This window comes from Dendroctonus ponderosae, unplaced genomic scaffold, assembly GCF_020466585.1.
Source record: "Dendroctonus ponderosae isolate FM_Combo_2020 unplaced genomic scaffold, Dpon_F_20191213v2 Dpon_F_20191213_12, whole genome shotgun sequence".
NCBI classification, from domain to species: domain Eukaryota; kingdom Metazoa; phylum Arthropoda; class Insecta; order Coleoptera; family Curculionidae; genus Dendroctonus; species Dendroctonus ponderosae.
Window position 1 is genome coordinate 2,605,883 of NW_026017316.1, and position 18,862 is coordinate 2,624,744.

Here is an 18,862-nt window from a genome sequence, read left to right on the forward strand (position 1 = left end):
TTGACGATGACGCAGGGCGGCGAGGCGACGTTGCGCAGCGCCCTCATAGCGACCAGCGCCACCAGCCCCACAGCGGACGTGACCATCAAGCTGCCGGCGTCGCGCTGCGTCTGCACCGTCAACAAGTCCCAAGGGCCGCGCCACCCGTTGACGCACACAAACGCGTAGCACACCGTGTAGAGGCGGCTGACCGCGTAGAAGCGCAGGCGGCCGCCGCCCGGGGTGAAGCGGTCCGCCAGGGCGCGCTGGGCGCCGATGAAGAGCACGTGGCCGACGAGGCCGAGGCCGCAGGAGAGGGCGGCGCTGAGCACTGGGCGGGCGGGCGCCACGTAGAGGTCCATCAGCGTCCAGACGCTGCGCCAGTAGGCGACCACGCAGGGGCAGACCACCAGCGCGGAGAAGAGCAAGTCGAGGGCGGTGAGGAGCGCGTCGCGCGTCGCCGGTCGCCCTTTGCGAGGAGCGGCGCTGCTGCCGCGCATAGTGGACGAGCGGGGACTGGGCGCATTGCCGCAGGAGACGCTCGGGGTACTGAGCGGTGGGGCGCAGGCAAGGCCAGCTCGGTTAATGGTGCATTTATTTATTGAGGGTCACGCTGAAGGCGACGCAGCTGCCGCCCGCTTCTTCGCCGTCGCGCCACACGCCGCGCACCAGCAGCGAGTTGGAGCAGCGCAGCGCCATCAGCAGCGCCAGCGCGCCCCCCTGGCACAGCCAGAGGCCCAGCGGCCCGCTGCCCGGCAGGAAGTGGCGGTCCAGCAGCGTCCAGAGGCCGCGCCACACGTTGACAGCCGCCCACACCGCCGCCAGCATGTAGGCGTCGGCGGCCAGGAGGCGGCGCAGGCCGGCGGGCGCGTCGCACACCGCCTGCATGGTTGGCTGCAGCAGGAACAGCGCGGCGACCAGCGCGTAGCCCAACACCTGCAACTTGTCACCGTTAGTCTTAGTCCAGCCTCACTGTGTGGCCGGGCGCACCAGGCTGGCGCAGGGCGACAGCAGCAGTTCGGCGAGCAGCCACAGGCCGCGCCAGCCGACCACGCCCAAGTTGCCGACCACGCCCACTGAGAAGACGACGTCGGCCGCGTAGCGGGCGGCGCCGTCCGCCATGGCGGTGCGGAACATGTTCGGGAAGCGGAACATCGGGTCGCCCTCGTCCGCGCACAGCCCAAAGGGCGGCGAGTTCAGGTTGCGCAAGCAGCGCATGCCGCCCAGCAGGCCCAAGCAGGCGGCGAACAGCCCCAGGGCCACGCCCGCGTGCGCCACGCGCACCCTGCCCTCCTCCACCACGCCCAAGTGCTGGTCCAGCAGCATCCACACACCTGTCAAGGGGCGAAGAGCGGCAACAGTCAGGCCGGGCTTGCGCTGCGCAGACTCACCGCGCCACTGCACATTGGTGGCCAGATGCAGCACCAGGGTGTAGCTGCGCATGGCCAGGAACAGCAGCAGTCGGCCGAGGGGCGTGCGCTGCTCGCCCCCCTCCATCGCCAGCGCGTGGAACGCCTCCTGCGCGCCGCCGGCCACCACATGGATCAGCGTACCTGCAACAGGGGCAGTGGTTAGCGACGGTGGCTGTTGCCAGGCCACGCCCCTAGCAACCGATCACGCAGCTCTCCCACGGCGGGAAGTGGGCGGCGTGGACGTCCAGCAGCTCCCAAGTGCCGCGCCAGCCGGCCACCACCAGGGGCGTGACCAGGAGGGCGCACCACGCGACGTCCAGAGCACCCGAAGCACTGCACTGGCCGGCGCTCATCGCACTCACTGCACTGATTGGAAGCGGCGCAATTCAAGCGATAAACTCGGGGTTCAAGTGGGTGGGCACGTCACTGATTAGACACTAGACTAGAACACTACTACTCAGCTAAGCTACGGGGGGGGCGCCTACGGGGTCAGGCGGCCATCTCCAGGCTGCCCTGGGCGGCCGCGCCCTGCGCGGGGCTCAGCAGCACCTTCTCCAGCGCTATGACAGGCGACTCGTACATCAGCGTGAGCGCCAGGGCGAGCGCGTAGGCGAGCAGCAGATCGGCGGCCGTTTGGTACTCCTGTCAAACGACCCCCGCCAATTTAGGCAACCACTCAATCACCCGCCCACACTTACCACATTGAAGACACTGGCGTAGATCGGTGTTCGGATGGTTGCCGCCGTGTACATCTGGATGGCGCCATGCGAGATGTAGACGCAGTAGGTGAGTCGCGCCAGCACCACCAGCGGGCGCCAGCGCAGCATCGGCTCCACCCACGCTGCAAGCACCAGACACGCCCAGTGAAAATGCCCGCTGCAACGCCAAGTGACTTACGGCCACGCCCAGAGCTGATGGCCAGCACCATCCACGCAACGCAGACGCTCCAGGCAAAGTGGTAGAGGGCGGCGTAGAGGGCGGCCAGCAGGGGCGGCACCTCGAGCAAATAGAACACAAAGCCGGTGTATAAGGAGGCCACCATGATGGGGGCGCAGAGCGCCCAACCTGCAACTGCGCATTACAACAACGCCCAAGCCCCGCCTACCTGCCACTTGCCGATGCGCACCGCCGCCTTCGGCAGTTTGGCGCTGCCCTCCTTCATGGCGTGCTTGATGTAGCCGGTCAGCACGCCCACTAGATAGGAGCTGCCGCGCATGTGCCCCGGAATGTACAGGGTCTTGAAGGTGTCGTGCGCCACCGGATCCTTTAGAACCCTGCGCAACAGTTAAACGGCCAGTTTTCCCCCCACACAACAATCCCTCACTTGATATACAGCATAAACATGGCGTCCATCTTGTTGACGTAGACGATGGCGAACACCACCAGCATGGAGGCGAGGATGAGCACGCCCACCACTGCCACGCCCACCTTGGGGCGCTTCCACAGCAGCCACGCCAGCAGGGGCGTGAACAGGAAGAAGTTCATGTCGCACGTGATGTACCAGCTTTGGAACATGCACTGAAAGACAGTTGACAGTGACAGAAAATGCGGGTCATCCCCGCGCGTAACCTACAATTTGGTCAGTGTTGACGTAGTTGTTGATGTAGAGTAGATTGGCCCACCAGCTGGCCAGGCAGCGTTGCTGTTCCAAGCCGACGCGCTGTTGCCAGAACGGGCCGCTGCCCAGCTTGACCAACAGGGTGCAGTAGAAGGCCAGCACCACGGCGTAGGTGGGGGTCATGCGCACGACGCGATGCAGATAGACCGCGCCCATCTGGACACGCCCCTTCTTGCGCTGCAGCTCGCCCAGCATCAAGTAGGTGGCCAGAAAGCCCGACAGGGTGAAGAACGTTTCGACTAGAATGGGGCCGTTCAGCAGCAGCGTGGTCTCGAACTGCGTGTACAGCTGGGGAGTTTTTGCGGTTTAATCGGGCGTGGCGCGTGTGAGGTTGGCCCCACCTTTTCCACGTCCTTGGGGTTGACCATTGGCGAGCCGAACTCGAACATGATGCGGTGCAGCAGCACAATCAGCAGCATCGAGTAGACGCGCATGCCTGCCAAGCAGTCCAGCCCGTCCAGGTTGCGCCCCTGCGCCGTCAGTTTGCGCACGTTGCTCGGCAGCGAGAAGCACAGCGCCAGCTCGTGGCGCTTGCCCATCAGGCGCCAATGGCGGTTGGAGTCGCGCGTCAGCGCCATCTCGTAGCCACTAGCGAGCAGCACTGTTGCCAGTGAGGCGCCCAGGAAGACGCTGTCAAAGCGATGACAATGGACGATGTCAAGTTGCTGTCAGCTTGATGGGGGACTCACATGAAGGCCACGTCGCCGGCAGTGTAGCGGGTGGGCGTGGCCGCTTGGCAGCTGCCCACGTCGACTGTCACCTGGAAGTCACTGCGGTTGTTCAAGATGGCGGCGTTGTGCGTGAGCACGCTGCGCAGCTCGCGATAATCGCAGGACGACGGCAGGCAAAACGCAAAATACAGCTCGTTTCGGCTGCCTTTGGTTTTGTCTTGCGCGTACACCTGCCGAGATTGAGGTTAGTTGGCCGGCCTCTGACACCTGTCACGGCTTACCGCCAGTTTGGCCCACATGGAGTCGTTGGACGCGCGCAAATAGTCCGATTCGTAGTAGCTGCTGGCGTGCTCCAGACTGGTGCCGGCTGGTGGCGCCACCGTGAACTGCGCCAGACAGTATTGGCCGCGCAGCGGCACTGGGCGTGGCACCCGGATCTCCATGCATTCGTCAAAGTTGCCCAAGTCGTGCGACGACCCGTAGAGGAAGCCGCTGGGCATCTTGCCCGAAGCGTCAAACACTGCGTAAAAGTGGGGTTAAGTGGGCGGGGCACGAGTGAAACAGGGGGCGTGGCTTGCTCACTTTCCGTGGCCCAAATGCGGAACTGCGTCAGCTCGTGCGCGTAGAACCGACTGTCGTTGCGGCACGTTTCGTCCGCGCTGTTCACCGTGGGGATGTAAATCTCCAGCAAGCGGCGCTCGTCGAAGACGTCCGAAAGCCCGCCGAAGGGGCTGCGCTGCGGGGCGCAGCCCCCCCAAAGGGCGGCCATTATCAGCGCGAAGGCGACCCGGATCATGGTCAGCGACTGCAGCCGGCCCGTTTCCTGCAGGGCTTTTATACGGGCGCAAGCGAAAGTCAGTGTCAGGGCTATTTATCGATAATTTTATTTATTTATTTATTCATTTGCAGCGGGAAAAAAACCCGACGAATCACTGCAATTTCAATGGGCAGGGCGTGTAATTGGGCTTTTTTCAACGATTGTTTATAACAATGTTATGCAACAATCGGCAGTAATTTGCTCATTAGCGACGCTGGCTGCACACGGTAAGGACCGCGATGCTGACGTCACCGACGCACGCCCTAGCCCCTGTTCGAGCGTGCAGCTGGATCCAGGGGATTTTTTTAGCAAAAATCTGCCAAAATTTTCCAGGTATGAAAATGTGTTTTGACTGGTTTTTTAATGGGGAGTTGCATTATTTTTATTTATTTTTTTTGAACAGAACAACTGGGCGTTGCAAGAGCGGCGTTGCCACAGCCGCCCTCAAAAAATGACAGTCCTGTAGCAATTTGACTGACGTGTGTGAAATTTCCGTGTAATGTTTGGGAAAATATTGCCAATTTCGCCGTTCGCCAAGTGGGGCCCCAGCGGGGCGCAGCTACGCAAATGAAGCTCGTCCATCGAGACATCGACAAGGGCCAGGGGTGAGTGGCGGCCACTTGTAGGTTAGATCCAAGGGGGCCCCCCTTGAGTGACAGCTGTCGTTTCCAGGGCAGTCACCCTGGTGCCGGAGGAGCCCGAGGACATGTGGCACGCCTACAACCTGATCGCCGAGGGCGATTCGGTGAAAAGCTCCACGATCCGCAAAGTGCAAATCGAGTCGGCCACCGGATCGTCCACGTCCAGCAGAGTCCGCACGACGCTCACCATCACAGTGGAGACCATCGACTTTGACACGCAGGCCTGCATGCTGCGGCTCAAGGGGCGCAACATCGAGGAGAACCAGCATGTCAAGGTGCGTATGAGGGTGGACGAGCCGCTGAAACTGACCCTGCAGTTGCAGATGGGCGCCTACCACACGCTCGACCTGGAGCTGAACCGCAAGTTCAGCCTGCGCAAGGTGGAGTGGGACTCCATAGCGCTGGAGCGCATCGAGCAGGCCTGCGACCCCACCAAGTCGGCGGACGTGGCCGCCGTCATCATGCAAGAGGGGCTGGCCCATGTGTGTCTCATCACCTCGAGCATGACCCTCATCAGGGCCAAGATCGACGTCACCATCCCGCGCAAGCGCAAGGGGCTGGTGCAGCAGCACGAAAAGGTCAGCGCCAAAGCCCCGCCCCTTTCCGTCTAACCGTCGCCTTTGCAGGGCCTGGCCAAGTTCTACGAGCAGGTGATGCAGGCGATTCTGCGCCACGTCAACTTCGATGTGGTCAAGTGTGTGCTGGTGGCGTCGCCCGGCTTCGTGCGCGACCAGTTCTTCGACTACATGCTGCAGGCGGCCGTCAAGACCGACAACAAACTGCTGCTGGACAACAAGACGAAGTTCATGCTGGTGCACGCCTCCTCCGGCTTCAAGCACTCGCTGAAGGAGGTGCTGCAGGACGCAGCCGTGATGAGCAAAATCTCCGACACCAAGGCGGCCAGCGAGGTGAAGGCGCTGCAGCAGTTCTACGCCGTGCTGCAGGCGGAGCCGGCCAAGGCCTTCTACGGGAAGGGGCACGTGCAGCGCGCCAACGAGGCGCAGGCCATCGAGAGCCTGCTGATCTCCGACAGGCTGTTCAGGTGCGTCCAGAGTGGGGGTAGTGATGGGGTTTTAACGCCGTTTGCGCAGGTGCGACGACGTCAAGCAGCGCAAGGAGTACGTGGCGTTGGTGGATGCGGTGCGCGAGGCTGGCGGGGAGGTGCGCATGTTCTCCAGCATGCATCTGTCGGGCGAGCGTAAGTGCTGTCTCTGTTCGGCGCCGGGCGGCCCCCTAACTCCCTCTCGCTTGCTTTTAGAGCTGGAGCAGCTGACGGGCATCGCCGCCATTCTGCGCTTCCCCATGCCCGAGCTGGAGGAGGAGGAGGAGGACGAGGCGGAGCAGGAGTAGCCAGAGAGGTTGGTACTAACTAGTTAATTTATTGGCGTGTAAAGTGTAAAACAATAAAAGTGGGTCAGTCCTGCTGCGGCTGCTGCTGCTGCTGGTCGTGCAGGCGCCTTTTCTTGCGCAACAGCCAGATCTCCTTGGCCCGCTTGGTCTTGCCCTCCATCATGCTCTTGTACAGTTTCTTGTGCTTCTTCTTCACCATCTTCTCCCTGAGCCGGTACTCCTGGCGCTCCTGTCTGCTCGCCTCCCACGGCACCTCCTTGTGCACCTCGCCCACGCTCACCGACAGCTTCCCGCTGGGGGCGGGCGCCTCGTCGGCGGGCGCCGCCTCCGGCAGGCCCTGCGCGATGGCCGCCTGGTCCTTCTGGTGCTGCGCCTCCAGCGCCTCCGGGTCGTAGAGGCGGCGCTCCTCGGGCGGCACGTACTGCTGGTCGCGCGCCGCGTCGATGAACGGCGACAGATGGGGCGGCAGCACCTCGCCCATGAAGTACTGGTGGACGGGGAGCAGCTCGCCCTTGTTGACGCTGTCGAAGACCCACTGGGGCTGGACGTAGTAGCGGGAGATGTACTTTTTGTCGATTGAGGGCCGGTCGACGATCTGGTGCGTGATGGACTCGTCGCTCTCGTCGAACGTCGCCCCTGAAAGCGGTGGTTGGGTGATTGGGGCCCCATTGGGGCAGTGCCCCGCGGTACTTACCGACGAACAGGGCGCTGTCCCAGGAGACCTCGCCCCCGAAGCTGCGCACCACGAACACGAAGGGCTCGCGCGGCACCTCGCGGTTGATGAAGAACTTGAGGCCCCTGAAGAGGTTCTGGAGGCGCTGCAGCCGCTCGGCGTCCTCCAGGCCGGCGTCGGGGTCCTCGTCCAGGGGGGCGCGGGCGCCCAGCATGGGCAGGCTGAGGGCGCAGACCCGCTCCGCCACGAAGGCCTCCTCGTCCACCAGCGCGCGCTCGCTCTCGGTCTGCGCCCGCGTGAAGCGCGGCGGGTACTGCAGGCCCAGCTCGTGGTACAGCCGGAAGTTGGTGAAGCCGAGCAGCACGTTGTAGAACTCCACGAAGGTGGACATGATCTTGAAGTCCACCTCGGCCTTCTGCTGGGGCTCGAAGGCGAAGTGGTGGGGCACGATCCAGGTGACCGTTTCGCCCCTGAGCTGCGCCTGGTAGTAGTAGCCCTTGATCGAGATGAAGACCTTGCGGAGGGCGCGCGCCTCGATGACGGCGTGCAGGAACTCCATGGTGAGGCGCCTGCAGAGGGCGGACTGGTCGCGGGGCACGTGCGCCAGCGACGGGAACGTGCTGAACAGGAAGCAGAGCGTCAGACAGTCGTCCAAGTCGCGCAGCGCGTCCGCGAACGTCGGGTAGCGCTCCTTCACGATGTGGTCGAGCTTCAGCGTCGGGTGGCTGTTGAGGTGCTGGCGAAGCCTCTCGAAGTCCTTGATGGCTCGCGCGCGCCCCACCTTCTTGTTGAAGATCTTGTAGTCGCGCAGCGTCCAGATGATCGGCTCGTGCAGCAGGAACTGCACATCTTTCACGTGGTAGAGCGTCTTGATGCCGCTGTGCCCCTTTTGGGCGCGCTTGCGGTTGCGGGGCTCGCGCGGGTAGATGCCCTTGAGGATGCACAGGCGCCGGAAGTCGTTCAGCGACAGCTGCAGCTTCTTGAGCGCCGCCTTGCGCGTCATGAACTGCGCCCCCTCGCCGGTCGCGTACTGTGGGGCAAACAGCGCCGGATTAGCGGCCCGACCAGCAGCCGGCCCAGGCAGGACTTACCTTCTTTTTGCGTTGCGCCACCATTGTGTTTCGCTGTTTGCAGCCAACACCAACAACAGCATGCGATTGAAGTGGGGTTAGTTGTTGCGCGGATGACAGATCTTCTCCTATTCTTCTTCAACCCATCGCACCGGGCTGTCACATCATCATCCAAAATGGCGACGATAAGCGTGAAGTTGCTCGGGCCTACTTTCGTGTTTTTTAAATCTGGTTAAGATTATTTATCGTCAGCCATTATTCGTTGGCAACCGGTTTTTTGGGGAAAGCCGATAGCCGTACTGGCTGGTGTAGAAGGGGGGCGAGACCAGTTCCATGCCCTCCTTGCCCTTCGCCTCGGCGATTTTCGCCCCGAAATCGCTCACTTTCCAGATGAGCGTGCCGGAACAGTTGAGCGAGAGGCGCGCCAGCGCCCCCTTGAGCGACGCGATCTGTTGCTGCTGCTTGGCAACCAGGCCGCACATCATCTGCAGGTGTTGTTGGCCGGCGTCGGCTAGATGGCGCTCCATGGCGGGGCGCGCCCCTTTGAAGCGGCAACCCGCGTCCTTGAAGGAGCAGCCGTGCACGGAGACAGCGCACGCGTCCTTCAGATGCGCGTCCAGCTCCTCGCGCGCCAGCGCAGTGGCGTCGCATCGGTTGGGGCACGGCACTGGCATGCGGCCGCACTTGACGTGGTGCGCGGCCAACGTGTCGGCCACGAACTCCTTGCCGCAGCAGCGGCACGGCAGCAGCCGCTTGGCGCAGTCGCCGGCCTTGTGCTGGCTGAGTAGGCGGCGCGGCATTTTGACGCCGCACTTGTTTTCGCAGTACAGCGGCTCGGCGCCGCAATGGCCTGCGTGACTCTGGAACCAAATCGGTGGAATTAGTGCGTTTTTTGAGGTTAGTGGCGCGGGGCGCACCTCCAGGCCGTGGCCGCTGAACTCCTTGGCGCAGAACTCGCAGCGCGTGCGCCGCTGCGGGCACGTGTACTTCAGGTGGTCCTCCATGAGGACGCGCGGGATCTGCGCGCCGCACTTGCTGGTGCACGGCAGCGCGTCGTGCTTGCACGTGTTCAGGTGGCCCTGCAAGCGGCAACACTGTGTAGGGGGCGTGGTGCCCGCTTGGGGCGGGCGGGGCTTACCTTGAGCTTGCGCAACTCGTCCGACCACTTGCAGCCGTCCTTGTGATGGATGCAGTACACCACTGAGCTCATGATCGCCTTCTCCGAATCGGGGTCCTCCGACGCGTAGATCTGCAATGAAACAGACCGGATGTGGGTAAAGTAGGAAGTCGCCGCTGTCGTTGATTCGCTTAATGGCCGCATCGCAACCGCTAATTGGGCCTGGGCGGCCATCTGTCGGCCACTTGAGCAGGTCCAGTTAGTCGGTGAACGATGCGGGCGCACATCAATGGCGTGCGTTCTGTCGCTGGCGCTAGACAGTTGCTGTCCGATGTCAATGTCAATCATCCGCCGTCAAAACAAACATGTCACTGTCAACGCCAAAAGGCACAAATTGGCAGCTGTGTCAAATATCAAGCAAAACTGGCACGCGACGCCACTGGCTTGGGGATTTTCCCGGCCGTAGGCACGTACAATGACGTGCTGGGTGCTCAACTTACGTGACTGACTTCGGTCAGCGATGCGCAATTGCTGTTCATCATCGTGTCGCTCGACTGGACGCTGAGCGACTGATTGCTGGGCTTGGGCGTGATCAGGGGGCTGACAGCCGCAGCCTCCTTCGATTTGTGGGGCGAAATGCGGGCCGGGAAACTGAGCGTTTTCGTCCACTGCGCCAAACTGCGCACCATTGTCGGCCCGAATGAACCAATGGAAAACTGTCAGCACGCCACTGTCGCCCGCTCACTATGCGCACTTCCGCCCGTTGCGCCGTTCGCAACCGTACTGACGACGCTCGGCACCCGAACGGCCTTTCGGGTGGCCTTTCGCGGCCCCGCGCCCCTGCCGCCTCTCGTCCCGCGCCCAGGTGGTACCCATTGATCGCCAGCTGTTCGCCGCATGAACCAACGGGTTGCTGCAGGTTCCGACACGTCGACGCACACCCGGCCTCCTTTTCTTCGCATCAGCTGCTCGATTGGCCTCTTCCTTTGTCCCGGTTTTGACATTGACACAGCTGCCACTCAGTGACACAACTGTCACTCGGTCAGCGACCTGGTGACAGTGGCGTTGACAGTGATTGACGGGTCCCGGATGCTCATTTCATAGGCGGGCTAAAGCCGTTAATCAATTAGCGCGCAGCTGGCCGGTGCGGAGCCTCCAAAGGTCATTGGAACGGGTTCCGCAAGGCCGTCCGTTAGAGGAATGGAAGCAGCGGCCAGCGGCGGCGCCCCCTCCAATGGGTGTCGCTGTGGACGGGTTTCGAGCGGAAGAATGCGCGGTGCGCCACTGGCCGGTTCTCACGGTGCCCGCATACATGCAAATTCCGCGGCCGAGTCAACAGCTGCCGGGGAAGGGGGCCAGTGGCGCACCTCAGCCAGCATGATTAGGAGATTGCGCCCCCCAAACACGTGCGGAGTCGGTCGACCGCGCACTTCCGGCCGGGTGGTGGTGGGGATGGCCCAAACGGCCGAAGGCACCCGAGTGCGGCTTCGGGAGGGTGTTTGCGCGCAACTCGCCCACCATCGCCCGGTTGTCGGCTTGTGCCCAATTTCCCCGCCTACCTGACTGGTCTCCGCATGGTCCGACATCAAGCACAGTGCGGCACTCACTGGACTGGTGCCCGCGGGGCTTTTGCCAGCCCCGGCCGGAAGTGGCGGCAGCAGGGGAAATCGTCGCGGTTGATGATGGCCGGCGGGCGCAAAACGCGCCGCCTGCCAGCCGTGCTTCCGGTCGTTCGACGACTCTCAGGAATTTCGGGCGAGTTTGTTTGTTTGCGGTTCGGTGAGCGCCGGCAACATTGTGCTGTGGGGCAAATTGATGTGTGCGAGCGAGAGGAGATGATGTAGCCGCAAGGCCTAACGTGTTGCTGAGTGAAATGAAAACCTAACCGAGAACGACTGATTTCGTAGTCGCCAGAGGCGCTACAGACGATAAAGAGCCACAGATTAAATCCTGAAATAACCCACTGTATATAGAAATAAAACCGCTCCTAAAAAAAAAGGGTGTCGACTAGACGCCGCACCCTCGATAACATCCACATTTGGCCTGGCGCGCATCCGCCATCCCGTCCAGCACCTGCACCCATCACTCGGTGATCCCCACTCGTGCTCTGGGTCGTGTTGCCTAGGCTACAAACCGAAACTGGAGCTCTGACCACGAGAGGGCGCCACGCGGCACTCGTTACGTGGACCACAGCACCCATAAGTGGTTAACTTAGTTAATCTAAGGTTAATCCATAATCCTCGTCTTTATCTATGGGTTAATCTATGAGTGGAACGCGACCGAAAACCGTGGCAGGGTTGATGTTTTTCACTAACTTAATTTATTTTCTAAAAAATGCATTTATTCATGCCATATCGGCCTAAAAATCATCATCGTCCGAGTCGAGGGCCGCCCGTCTCCTATCGAACTTGACGGTGGTTTTGCTGCGCGTTTGGGCGCTCACGTTCTCCAGCAGCCCGATCAGCTCCTTCTCGCCGATGCGGGCGCCAATCTGGCCGGACTGCGCCATCCGCAGCAGCATCGCCTGCACCATCTGGCCCTTTTCGGGCTTGCCCAGCATCAGCGTGTTCACTGCGCCACAAAGCCCCAAGTCTCACCCTCTGAATGCTATACAATGCCCCCACTTACATCGAGCCCTGGCGTTCTGGTCCAGCACCTGCGACAGGATCGAGTTCTTCACCTCCTCCTGCTCCTTGGCTTTTTGCTCCTGGGCGCGCTGCGCCCCCGGCTCCGTTTGCCCGCCCTGCAATCAGCCGCCCACTCAATCGAGCGCCCCGATGGGCCGACGCCGCAGCGACCCTCACCTGATATTTGGCCTGCATCTCGGCCAAGCGCCGCCTCCGCAACTCTTCCAGCTCGGAATCCCCCATTGTTCCAACGGCAAATGGGGCCTATTTTCACCTTTACGACCTGTCACTAATCACTATTGCTGGAGGTTATGGTCTGCGCACTGCGCCAATGGATTTCAATCGGGCGCAGTTGCCAGCTGCTTGCCTGGAAGGAGTTGGACAGAATTACGATGGTTCTTCTCGTGCGTGACGTCACGCCCGTGATGAGGTTAAAACCGTCACTGTCACTGTCAGTGGCCGTGCGCGCATAGTGTCAAATGGGGCCATACTGACGACAACAATAAGGCAGAGAAGCGCCATTCTCAAGAGGGGCCCGACTGGTTATGCGAACCGCGCCAAAATTCCAGGTGATCAGTGGCGCGCGCGATCCGCATCGTTTCCGAGCCGCGCTGCATGACCTTAATTGCGAAGGTGAGACCCTGAGAGTGCCCGAACCCCACTTTCTGCCTCCGCCGTTGCCCGCCAGCCCACGTAATTGCTTGGCAGCGGCCGCAACTGCGTCTCGGCCAACATTCGCGGCAATTTGGACCGTTTCCAGTCGCCAGTGCCGCGTATCGAGTGGTGCGGCTTAGGGGCCCCCCCAGATCGACCGGGGGCTGCGCCTATCATGATATTCTCATGACAAACATTGGCTCGAGCAACCCGTCCAGTGCCCCACCGGTCGCCATGAGCGACAACATCGACAGGAAGTGGGCCTGCGAGTACTGCACCTACGAAAACTTCCCGTCGGCCATCAAGTGCACGATGTGCAGCGGACCGCGCCCCTTCGAGCACATCTATCGGCTGCATGGCGAGCGGAGCCCCGGCCTAGATGCCGGCGCTTCGCTGGACAACTGCAGCTCGCTCAGGTGAGTTGGTGGCGGCGGCGCCATCTAGCGCCCGGTGACTGACTGTGGCACTGCAGCCCGCAGGGCCTGTCAGTCGACAACCTGCACGAGCACCTGCAGCCGCTGCGCATCGCGCAAAAGTCCGACGTGGCGCAGAGCCTGTCGCGCCACTCCAGCCCCACCAATCTGGAGAACAGTCGGCGCAGCGCGCAGGCCAAGTGGAACTGTCAGGTAACCGTCACCCGTGACAATCCGCCGAGTGGCTCATCGCAGTAACGTCTGTCATCGATTCAACGTCACTAACCTAAAAATTTCAAGTTTCGCGTAGGTTAGTTAGTTCAAATTTTAGGTTAGTTTGTGTCAGTGTCGTTGAACCGATGACAGGCGCTACTGCGATGAGCCACCGGTGACAATCCGACGGGATTTTGAGGTTGAGTGATCGCTTGCATGCTGCAGCTGTGCACCTTCGAGAACTGGCCGCGCGCAATCAAGTGCGCCATGTGCGGCACCGCGCAGCCCGCCTCTAGCGGCAGCGACGCCCACCAAGCGGGCCACGCCCCCGAGCTGCGCGAGAACAACCTGGAGGCGGAGCGTCGGCTGCGCCAGTCGCGCCGCAACGCCGACTGGGACTGGCTGAACGCCTGTGTGGGCGTGGTGGAGGGCGACCCCGCCCCCGTCGAAGCCTACCTGGCGGCGGGCGGGGACCCGGCGCGCCCCCTCACGGCCGCCGAGTGCGCCCTGCTGAACCGGAGCTCCGACGCCGGACTAACACTAGTCCATCTGGCCATCAAGTGGGTGGGCGGCGACGTTTTTCACAAAAATAATGATGAGCGTTTCTGCAGGTTTCAGAGGGAGGACCTGCTGGCGGTGCTGCTGGCGCAGATCGAGGGCGCGGGCGGCTCCGCCATCAAGCGAGTGCCGAGCTACGTGGCGCCCGAGCTGGCCGCCGACATTCGCCGCCACTTCGCCACCACGCTGCGCCAGCGCAAGGGCGGCTTCGCCTGCCACTACGTCACCGAGTTCCCCACCTTCACGCTGCCGGTCGGTAAGTGGCGCCTCCGCTCAGCCGTCAGGGCGTGGCACAGTTTGTGGTTTGTCCGCCAGACGTCAACGCGCTGCCGCTGACCGTGCAGGACCAGCTGATGGCCGAGCTGCTCGACAAGGACGCGCAGGAGGAGCTGGAGGGCGGGGTGTCGGCCGTCATCAACTGGGCCGTGGGGGCGGGCGTCAGCCGCCTGCACGCCCTGTGGAACAGGCGAGTGGCCACGCCCCCTTATCGGCGCCCGCCAATGAGCGCGCGTTCTGTTGCAGGTCGGCGGGCGACTGCTTGCTGGACAGCGTGATGCAGGCCACTTGGGGCGTGTTCGACCGCGACAACACCCTGAGGAGGGCGCTGGCCGAGACGCTGGTCCACGCCGGCCACATGTAGGTAGGCGCCGCCCGTTCGCCAGCACCGCTTCTAGGGGCCGCCCTTTTGCAGATTCTACCCGCGCTGGAAGGAGTACGAGAGCTCGCACGCCTCCTTCCTGCAGTACTCGCTCGACGAGGCCCAATGGGAGGGCGACTGGAGCAGCCTGGTCGCCCTCGCCGCCCAGCCAGGCTCCAGTCTCGAGCAGCTGCACGTGTTTGCGTTGGCGCACATCCTGCGCCGCCCCATTCTAGTCTACGGCGTCAAGGTGGTGAAGAGCTTCAGGGGCGAGGCGCTCGGCCCCGCCCGCTTCGAGGGCGTCTACCTGCCGCTCCTCTGGGACCAGAGCTTCTGCTCGCGCTGCCCGATCGCGTTGGGGTACACGCGCGGCCACTTCTCCGCCCTGGTGGCCGCCGAGCCGCCCGCCAGCCTGCGCCCACGCGCCTCCCTGCTCCCGCTGGTGGACGGCGACCGCAAGCCGCTCCCCATCCACTTCCTGCTGGAGGCCGAGGTGAGTGCCGGTGGCCCAAAAAGGGTTGTTTTTACTTCAATTGCGCCGCGGTTACAGTTGGGGCGCGAGCCCGCCATCCTGCGCCAGTGGATCGACGTGTCCGAGACGGAGGGCGGCATCCTGGTGGCGCAGCAGCCGCTGCACAAGCGCCCGCTGCTGGTCGCCCAAATGTGCGAGGAGTGGCTCAACCACTACCGGCGCCTCATGTAAGGTAACCGACGCGCCCACCGCCCGGCCCTCTAAGCCCCCCATTGGTCCGCAGCCAGATGACCAGCGCCCCGTTCACGCGCCCCCTCCCCATCCAGGACTACTCCAGTGAGGGCGACTCGGACTGCGACTAGTCCGCCCTTGATCCACGCACGCCTTCGACGATTCCTTATTGTTAACACTATTAATTAACACGCTATTATAGAAATTATTTGGTTGAAATTAAGTCGCGTTTTTCTCGCCTCCGGCGAAGCGTTGCCACGTGTGCGCCGTTTGACGCCATCCATTTGCACCAGTCAACCTTATCATAAGAGTGACAGTGCACCACTGTCACCTAGCCTTACCGTAACAGGCAAATAATTTAAGAAGAAGATGAATGAAGTGCCGCTTAAGTGGAACCTAAAGTCAGATTTGAAGACTAACCTCAAACAGAATCATTTTTCACGCACTTTTCATATCGAACCTCATAGAAGAGGAAGGTCTATTCTATCTATTTATATGCACCTCTGGTATATTTAAACGATATCTGTTAATTTCTGTGTATAGTCGATGGAGGCTACAACATAAGGCCGTATTTATTAGGCCTGCAAATCGTGCAGAACAATTATTCAACGAGTCGCATATACGGATAAGAAATATAGTTGAGCGGATATTTGCTATCTGGAAAAGAGGATTCCCAGTCCTTTATCCAAAAATAGATACGGTCTTAATAATAAAATGATTGAGTTGAGAGCAAAATGAGGATCAGCCACCTGATCGCGAAGATGTTGAACGCTTCATACATCTTATGCAAGAAGATAAAGTACATATATGGAGATAAGCGACATATATAACAGAAACAATATATTGTTGCAAGGGAATCAAACTAGGAGGGACTTAACTGATCCTATTTTAGATTCATTGATAAATAGCGATGATGATGATTATTATTAAATTAATGTTCACTATTAAATTGAAATAACTTTTGATTCCTTACTAAAACAAATGGAAAATAGCATTGTAAAGACTCCCTCTCTAATAATATATTAGGAATTAATTATATTTGAGACGTAAACAGTAACGGCAACCTCGCATTCAGTCCTCAGATAGAGGTTATTTTGGAAAGAAGAGGCGGCAGCAAAAGCCAATTTGTCACTGTTAGCAATGTTGCCAGGTAAAACTTCATCTTAGTGCAAAGCTGTCTGAAGTTAGGGTTAACCTTAATCCAAAGCTAACCCTAGCTCAGAATAAGTTTTAAGGAAGACTGGTGCAACATATTATGACACTATTGACAGACCTAACCTCAATTCAGTGGCGATGGTTTGGGGGCTTTGGCGAGGCCTGATGAGGCGCGTGGGGCTAGCAGGGGGTCGGAACGCGTCCAGCAAGCCGCCGCAGGTGATGGCGGAGCCCCACCGCACGCCGTTCGGGCTGCTCAAGGTAAATGCGCGACTGGTGGCGCTGGGGCTGCAATCGGTGCGTTTGCAGGTGGTGTTCACCGTGGTGCCGGGGCTGCTGATTGGGGCCGGGATCAGCAAGAACATCGCCAACTTCCTCGAGGAGAACGAGCTGTTCGTGCCTGATGATGATGACGACGATGACGACTGAACCGGCCCAACCCGCACAACAACCCCCCTACTAGCTGAATAGTTTATTTATTGTGTTTATTCTTGTCGCAGTTAGTGCATAGACATAAATATATATATAAAAAGAGCGCGCGCGCGCGTGTGTGTGTGTGTCTGTTAAATGAAGTCATAGATGTACCTATTCGGGGGGGCGCTTGTGCGGCCCCCAGCCGTGGAAGCACTTGGTGAAGCGCTTCGACTCCTTGTTCTTGGCGGTGAGGAAGAGGCCGCGCGGCCGCTCCGGCTGCTTCGCCCGCATGTGCTGGATGTAGACCTGCAGCAAAAAGGCATGAGCCCCCGTGGGCGGCGCAGCCAACCAGACTCACCTGGGCCGACTTGAAGGCCAACTTGATCTCCACCTCGCTGCACTTCGACCCCAGCCACAGAAACACTTGCTGCCCGTTGTCAAGGATCATGATGTCATCATCCGCCAGATCGTCCTGAAACATCCGGTTCAAGTGACGTGTGAGCGCAAAATGGGGTACAAGCGAGCTGAGGGCGTCAAGGCGCAGCTGCGCCACGCGCGTGTGAAGTTGAAGCACTTGGTGGAGGCGGCTGGGGCGCTGCGCGGCCTCAGCGTCAACCGGGCGCAGGCCTACCTAGCGGACGTGCTGGCCCGACGCCGGTGCGTGCCGTTCCGGCGCTTCAAGGGCGGAGTTGGGCGCTGCCGCCAGGCCAAGCAGTTCCGCACAGTCCAGGTAAGCCCCCCACTTTTCCGCTCAGTCCTCGATTAGCTGTGCCTGTTGCAAAGGGGCGCTGGCCCATGAAAGCGGCCCGGTGCCTGCGGGGGCTGCTGCGCAGCGCGCTGGCCAACGCCGAGCACCTGGGGCGGGACCCGGACGAGCTGAAGGTGGGGCTTGTGCAGGCCAATGCCGCGCCCATCGTGACGCGCAATACCTTCCGCGCCCACGGGCGCATCAACCCCTATCGGACGCACCCCAGCCACATTCAACTCGTCCTCACTAGTCTAGTGTAAGTCAATGAATAAACGCACCTGGCAAAAGTCCGAGCATTTCTCCGACACCACAAAGAAGCCCTTTTCGTTGGAGCAGCGGAACAGGCGCGTGAACTGCATGAAGCTGGCGTCGGCCTCGTAGGGCTTGCGCCCGTTCAGCGCCAGCCAGAAGAAGTTGTCGGGCTCCTCGCCTTCGGCGAGCACCTGCAGCGTGACCCACGGGCTGTTGAACATCTCTTCGGCGATGTCCTGGATGAGGCGCGCCTCGTCCGGATCGGCCTGGCTGCCGATCCACACATAGACGATGCCCGAGTCCGGGTTGTCGTCCTGCTCGAACGGCACCTTGAGCAGGTAGCAGAAGGCGGAGTTGAGCAGGGCGGCGTCGGGCGCGATCTGGATCAGCCTGGTGTAGATGGCGCTGCCGTTGGACCGCAGGTGGTAAAACTCCACAGCGCTGGCGTCGCGCGCCTTGCGCTTGCCCTGGTGGATGATGAACTTCCGCCGGAAGTGCGCCAGGAACTTGATGTTCTCCTGCTGCTGGTGCGTGCGCACCACCTCGAGCTTGTCCTGCAAGCGACGCGATCAGCTGCGTGCAGAGGGCGCGCGCCAGCACTCACCCCAAAAATCGCCTTGAACTTCTTCTGCAGGGTGAAGGTGAAGGTGAGCCAGCCCATGTTGGAGGCCTCGCGGCCCTGCCAGAAGAACACCACCACTTGGATGTCGTCAGCGGGCGCCTCCGAGTCGTCCAGGGGCACCCAGTAGCGGCAGATGAACACGTAGCAGTCCTGCGTGTAGAAGTGCCCGATCTCCTCCTCGGGCAGGCGCGCAAACTTGCGCCCCTCCAGCACCACCGCCTCCATGCTGTCCAAGTCCTCGTTCCACTCGTCCATCAGCTGTTGCGCCTCGCCCAGCGCCGTGGCCGGCTGTCTGGAAGACGCAGTCAACTCGCAGGTCCAGAGGGCGAAGTCAAGGGGGGGCCTACCTGGGGGTGAACAGGGCGGTGAGGTCCGCCTTGGTCTCCTGCGTCTGCGCCCACTTGGTCAGGTCGGCGCCAGTCTTCTGCACGGAGGCCGCCGTGCGGGTGAAGTCGACCGCAATCACTTCGTCCCAGCCGGCAAACTTGCACTTGAACACCTGCGGCTCGGTGCCCTCG

General features: G+C 61.1%; 10 protein-coding genes across 15 annotated transcripts in view; 4 read left to right on the plus strand and 6 right to left on the minus strand.

Annotated features, from left to right (window-relative positions):
* The window catches only part of LOC109543490 (TNF receptor-associated factor 4), a 12,232-nt gene extending 641 nt beyond the window's left edge, over nt 1–11,591 (minus strand). Inside the window, exons 1-4 of one of the 4 annotated variants that reach the window (XM_048663010.1) lie at nt 10,908–11,591; nt 9,370–9,480; nt 9,149–9,310; nt 8,539–9,091 (exon numbers count right to left, since the gene is read on the minus strand). In XM_048663010.1, coding sequence (XP_048518967.1) covers nt 8,539–9,091; nt 9,149–9,310; nt 9,370–9,480; nt 10,908–10,934 — 853 coding nt within the window. In that variant the 5' untranslated portion in view covers nt 10,935–11,591. The other 3 variants (XM_048663009.1, XM_048663007.1, XM_048663008.1) reach the window with 3 other exon arrangements.
* Nucleotides 562–1,746, minus strand: LOC109541694. 2 transcript variants are annotated; one of them, XM_019910616.2, is made up of 4 exons: nt 1,591–1,746; nt 1,371–1,532; nt 970–1,313; nt 562–915 (listed from the first exon to the last, which is right to left on the minus strand). In XM_019910616.2, exons 1-4 carry the CDS (start codon nt 1,742–1,744, stop codon nt 574–576), a joined length of 1,002 nt encoding a protein of 333 aa, XP_019766175.2. In that variant the 5' UTR covers nt 1,745–1,746; the 3' UTR covers nt 562–573. The 2 variants fall into 2 exon arrangements, with proteins under 2 accessions (XP_019766175.2, XP_048518980.1); XM_048663023.1 differs by having other exon boundaries at nt 970–1,532.
* On the minus strand, nt 1,865–4,523 carry LOC109541693 (nose resistant to fluoxetine protein 6). Its single transcript, XM_048662997.1, has 10 exons — nt 4,263–4,523; nt 3,962–4,200; nt 3,699–3,910; nt 3,351–3,639; nt 2,965–3,297; nt 2,716–2,909; nt 2,508–2,665; nt 2,289–2,456; nt 2,090–2,232; nt 1,865–2,033 (listed from the first exon to the last, which is right to left on the minus strand). Exons 1-10 carry the CDS (start codon nt 4,474–4,476, stop codon nt 1,881–1,883), a joined length of 2,103 nt encoding a protein of 700 aa, XP_048518954.1. The 5' UTR covers nt 4,477–4,523; the 3' UTR covers nt 1,865–1,880.
* LOC125503106 (protein pelota-like) lies at nt 4,645–6,609 on the plus strand. The gene is made up of 7 exons (XM_048663018.1): nt 4,645–4,830; nt 4,901–5,102; nt 5,170–5,413; nt 5,462–5,716; nt 5,765–6,180; nt 6,230–6,336; nt 6,397–6,609. Exons 2-7 carry the CDS (start codon nt 5,065–5,067, stop codon nt 6,486–6,488), a joined length of 1,152 nt encoding a protein of 383 aa, XP_048518975.1. The 5' UTR covers nt 4,645–4,830; nt 4,901–5,064; the 3' UTR covers nt 6,489–6,609.
* Nucleotides 6,502–8,364, minus strand: LOC109541692 (pescadillo homolog). The gene is made up of 3 exons (XM_019910613.2): nt 8,253–8,364; nt 7,183–8,191; nt 6,502–7,124 (listed from the first exon to the last, which is right to left on the minus strand). Exons 1-3 carry the CDS (start codon nt 8,274–8,276, stop codon nt 6,553–6,555), a joined length of 1,605 nt encoding a protein of 534 aa, XP_019766172.2. The 5' UTR covers nt 8,277–8,364; the 3' UTR covers nt 6,502–6,552.
* Nucleotides 11,592–11,667: 76 nt separating the features above from the next.
* On the minus strand, nt 11,668–12,333 carry LOC109543488 (programmed cell death protein 5). The gene is made up of 3 exons (XM_019913225.2): nt 12,153–12,333; nt 11,977–12,091; nt 11,668–11,919 (listed from the first exon to the last, which is right to left on the minus strand). Exons 1-3 carry the CDS (start codon nt 12,216–12,218, stop codon nt 11,708–11,710), a joined length of 393 nt encoding a protein of 130 aa, XP_019768784.1. The 5' UTR covers nt 12,219–12,333; the 3' UTR covers nt 11,668–11,707.
* Nucleotides 12,334–12,433: 100 nt separating this feature from the next.
* Nucleotides 12,434–15,376, plus strand: LOC109543486 (ubiquitin thioesterase trabid). 2 transcript variants are annotated; one of them, XM_048662999.1, is made up of 9 exons: nt 12,434–13,045; nt 13,102–13,255; nt 13,481–13,815; nt 13,867–14,069; nt 14,129–14,279; nt 14,336–14,449; nt 14,505–14,943; nt 15,001–15,154; nt 15,206–15,376. In XM_048662999.1, exons 1-8 carry the CDS (start codon nt 12,816–12,818, stop codon nt 15,151–15,153), a joined length of 1,779 nt encoding a protein of 592 aa, XP_048518956.1. In that variant the 5' UTR covers nt 12,434–12,815; the 3' UTR covers nt 15,154; nt 15,206–15,376. The 2 variants fall into 2 exon arrangements, with proteins under 2 accessions (XP_048518956.1, XP_019768782.1); XM_019913223.2 differs by having other exon boundaries at nt 15,001–15,149.
* Nucleotides 15,377–16,268: 892 nt separating this feature from the next.
* On the plus strand, nt 16,269–16,843 carry LOC109543489 (essential MCU regulator, mitochondrial). Its single transcript, XM_019913226.2, has 2 exons — nt 16,269–16,569; nt 16,618–16,843. Exons 1-2 carry the CDS (start codon nt 16,447–16,449, stop codon nt 16,735–16,737), a joined length of 243 nt encoding a protein of 80 aa, XP_019768785.1. The 5' UTR covers nt 16,269–16,446; the 3' UTR covers nt 16,738–16,843.
* The window catches only part of LOC109543485 (protein flightless-1), a 5,077-nt gene continuing 2,991 nt past the window's right edge, over nt 16,777–18,862 (minus strand). The window contains exons 12-16 of the mRNA XM_048663063.1: nt 18,692–18,858; nt 18,327–18,636; nt 17,749–18,276; nt 17,081–17,194; nt 16,777–17,028 (exon numbers count right to left, since the gene is read on the minus strand). Coding sequence (XP_048519020.1) covers nt 16,894–17,028; nt 17,081–17,194; nt 17,749–18,276; nt 18,327–18,636; nt 18,692–18,858 — 1,254 coding nt within the window. The 3' untranslated portion in view covers nt 16,777–16,893. The remainder of the gene's footprint in view (nt 17,029–17,080; nt 17,195–17,748; nt 18,277–18,326; nt 18,637–18,691; nt 18,859–18,862) is intronic.
* On the plus strand, nt 17,188–17,757 carry LOC109543487 (60S ribosomal protein L17). The gene is made up of 2 exons (XM_019913224.2): nt 17,188–17,452; nt 17,506–17,757. Exons 1-2 carry the CDS (start codon nt 17,231–17,233, stop codon nt 17,728–17,730), a joined length of 447 nt encoding a protein of 148 aa, XP_019768783.1. The 5' UTR covers nt 17,188–17,230; the 3' UTR covers nt 17,731–17,757.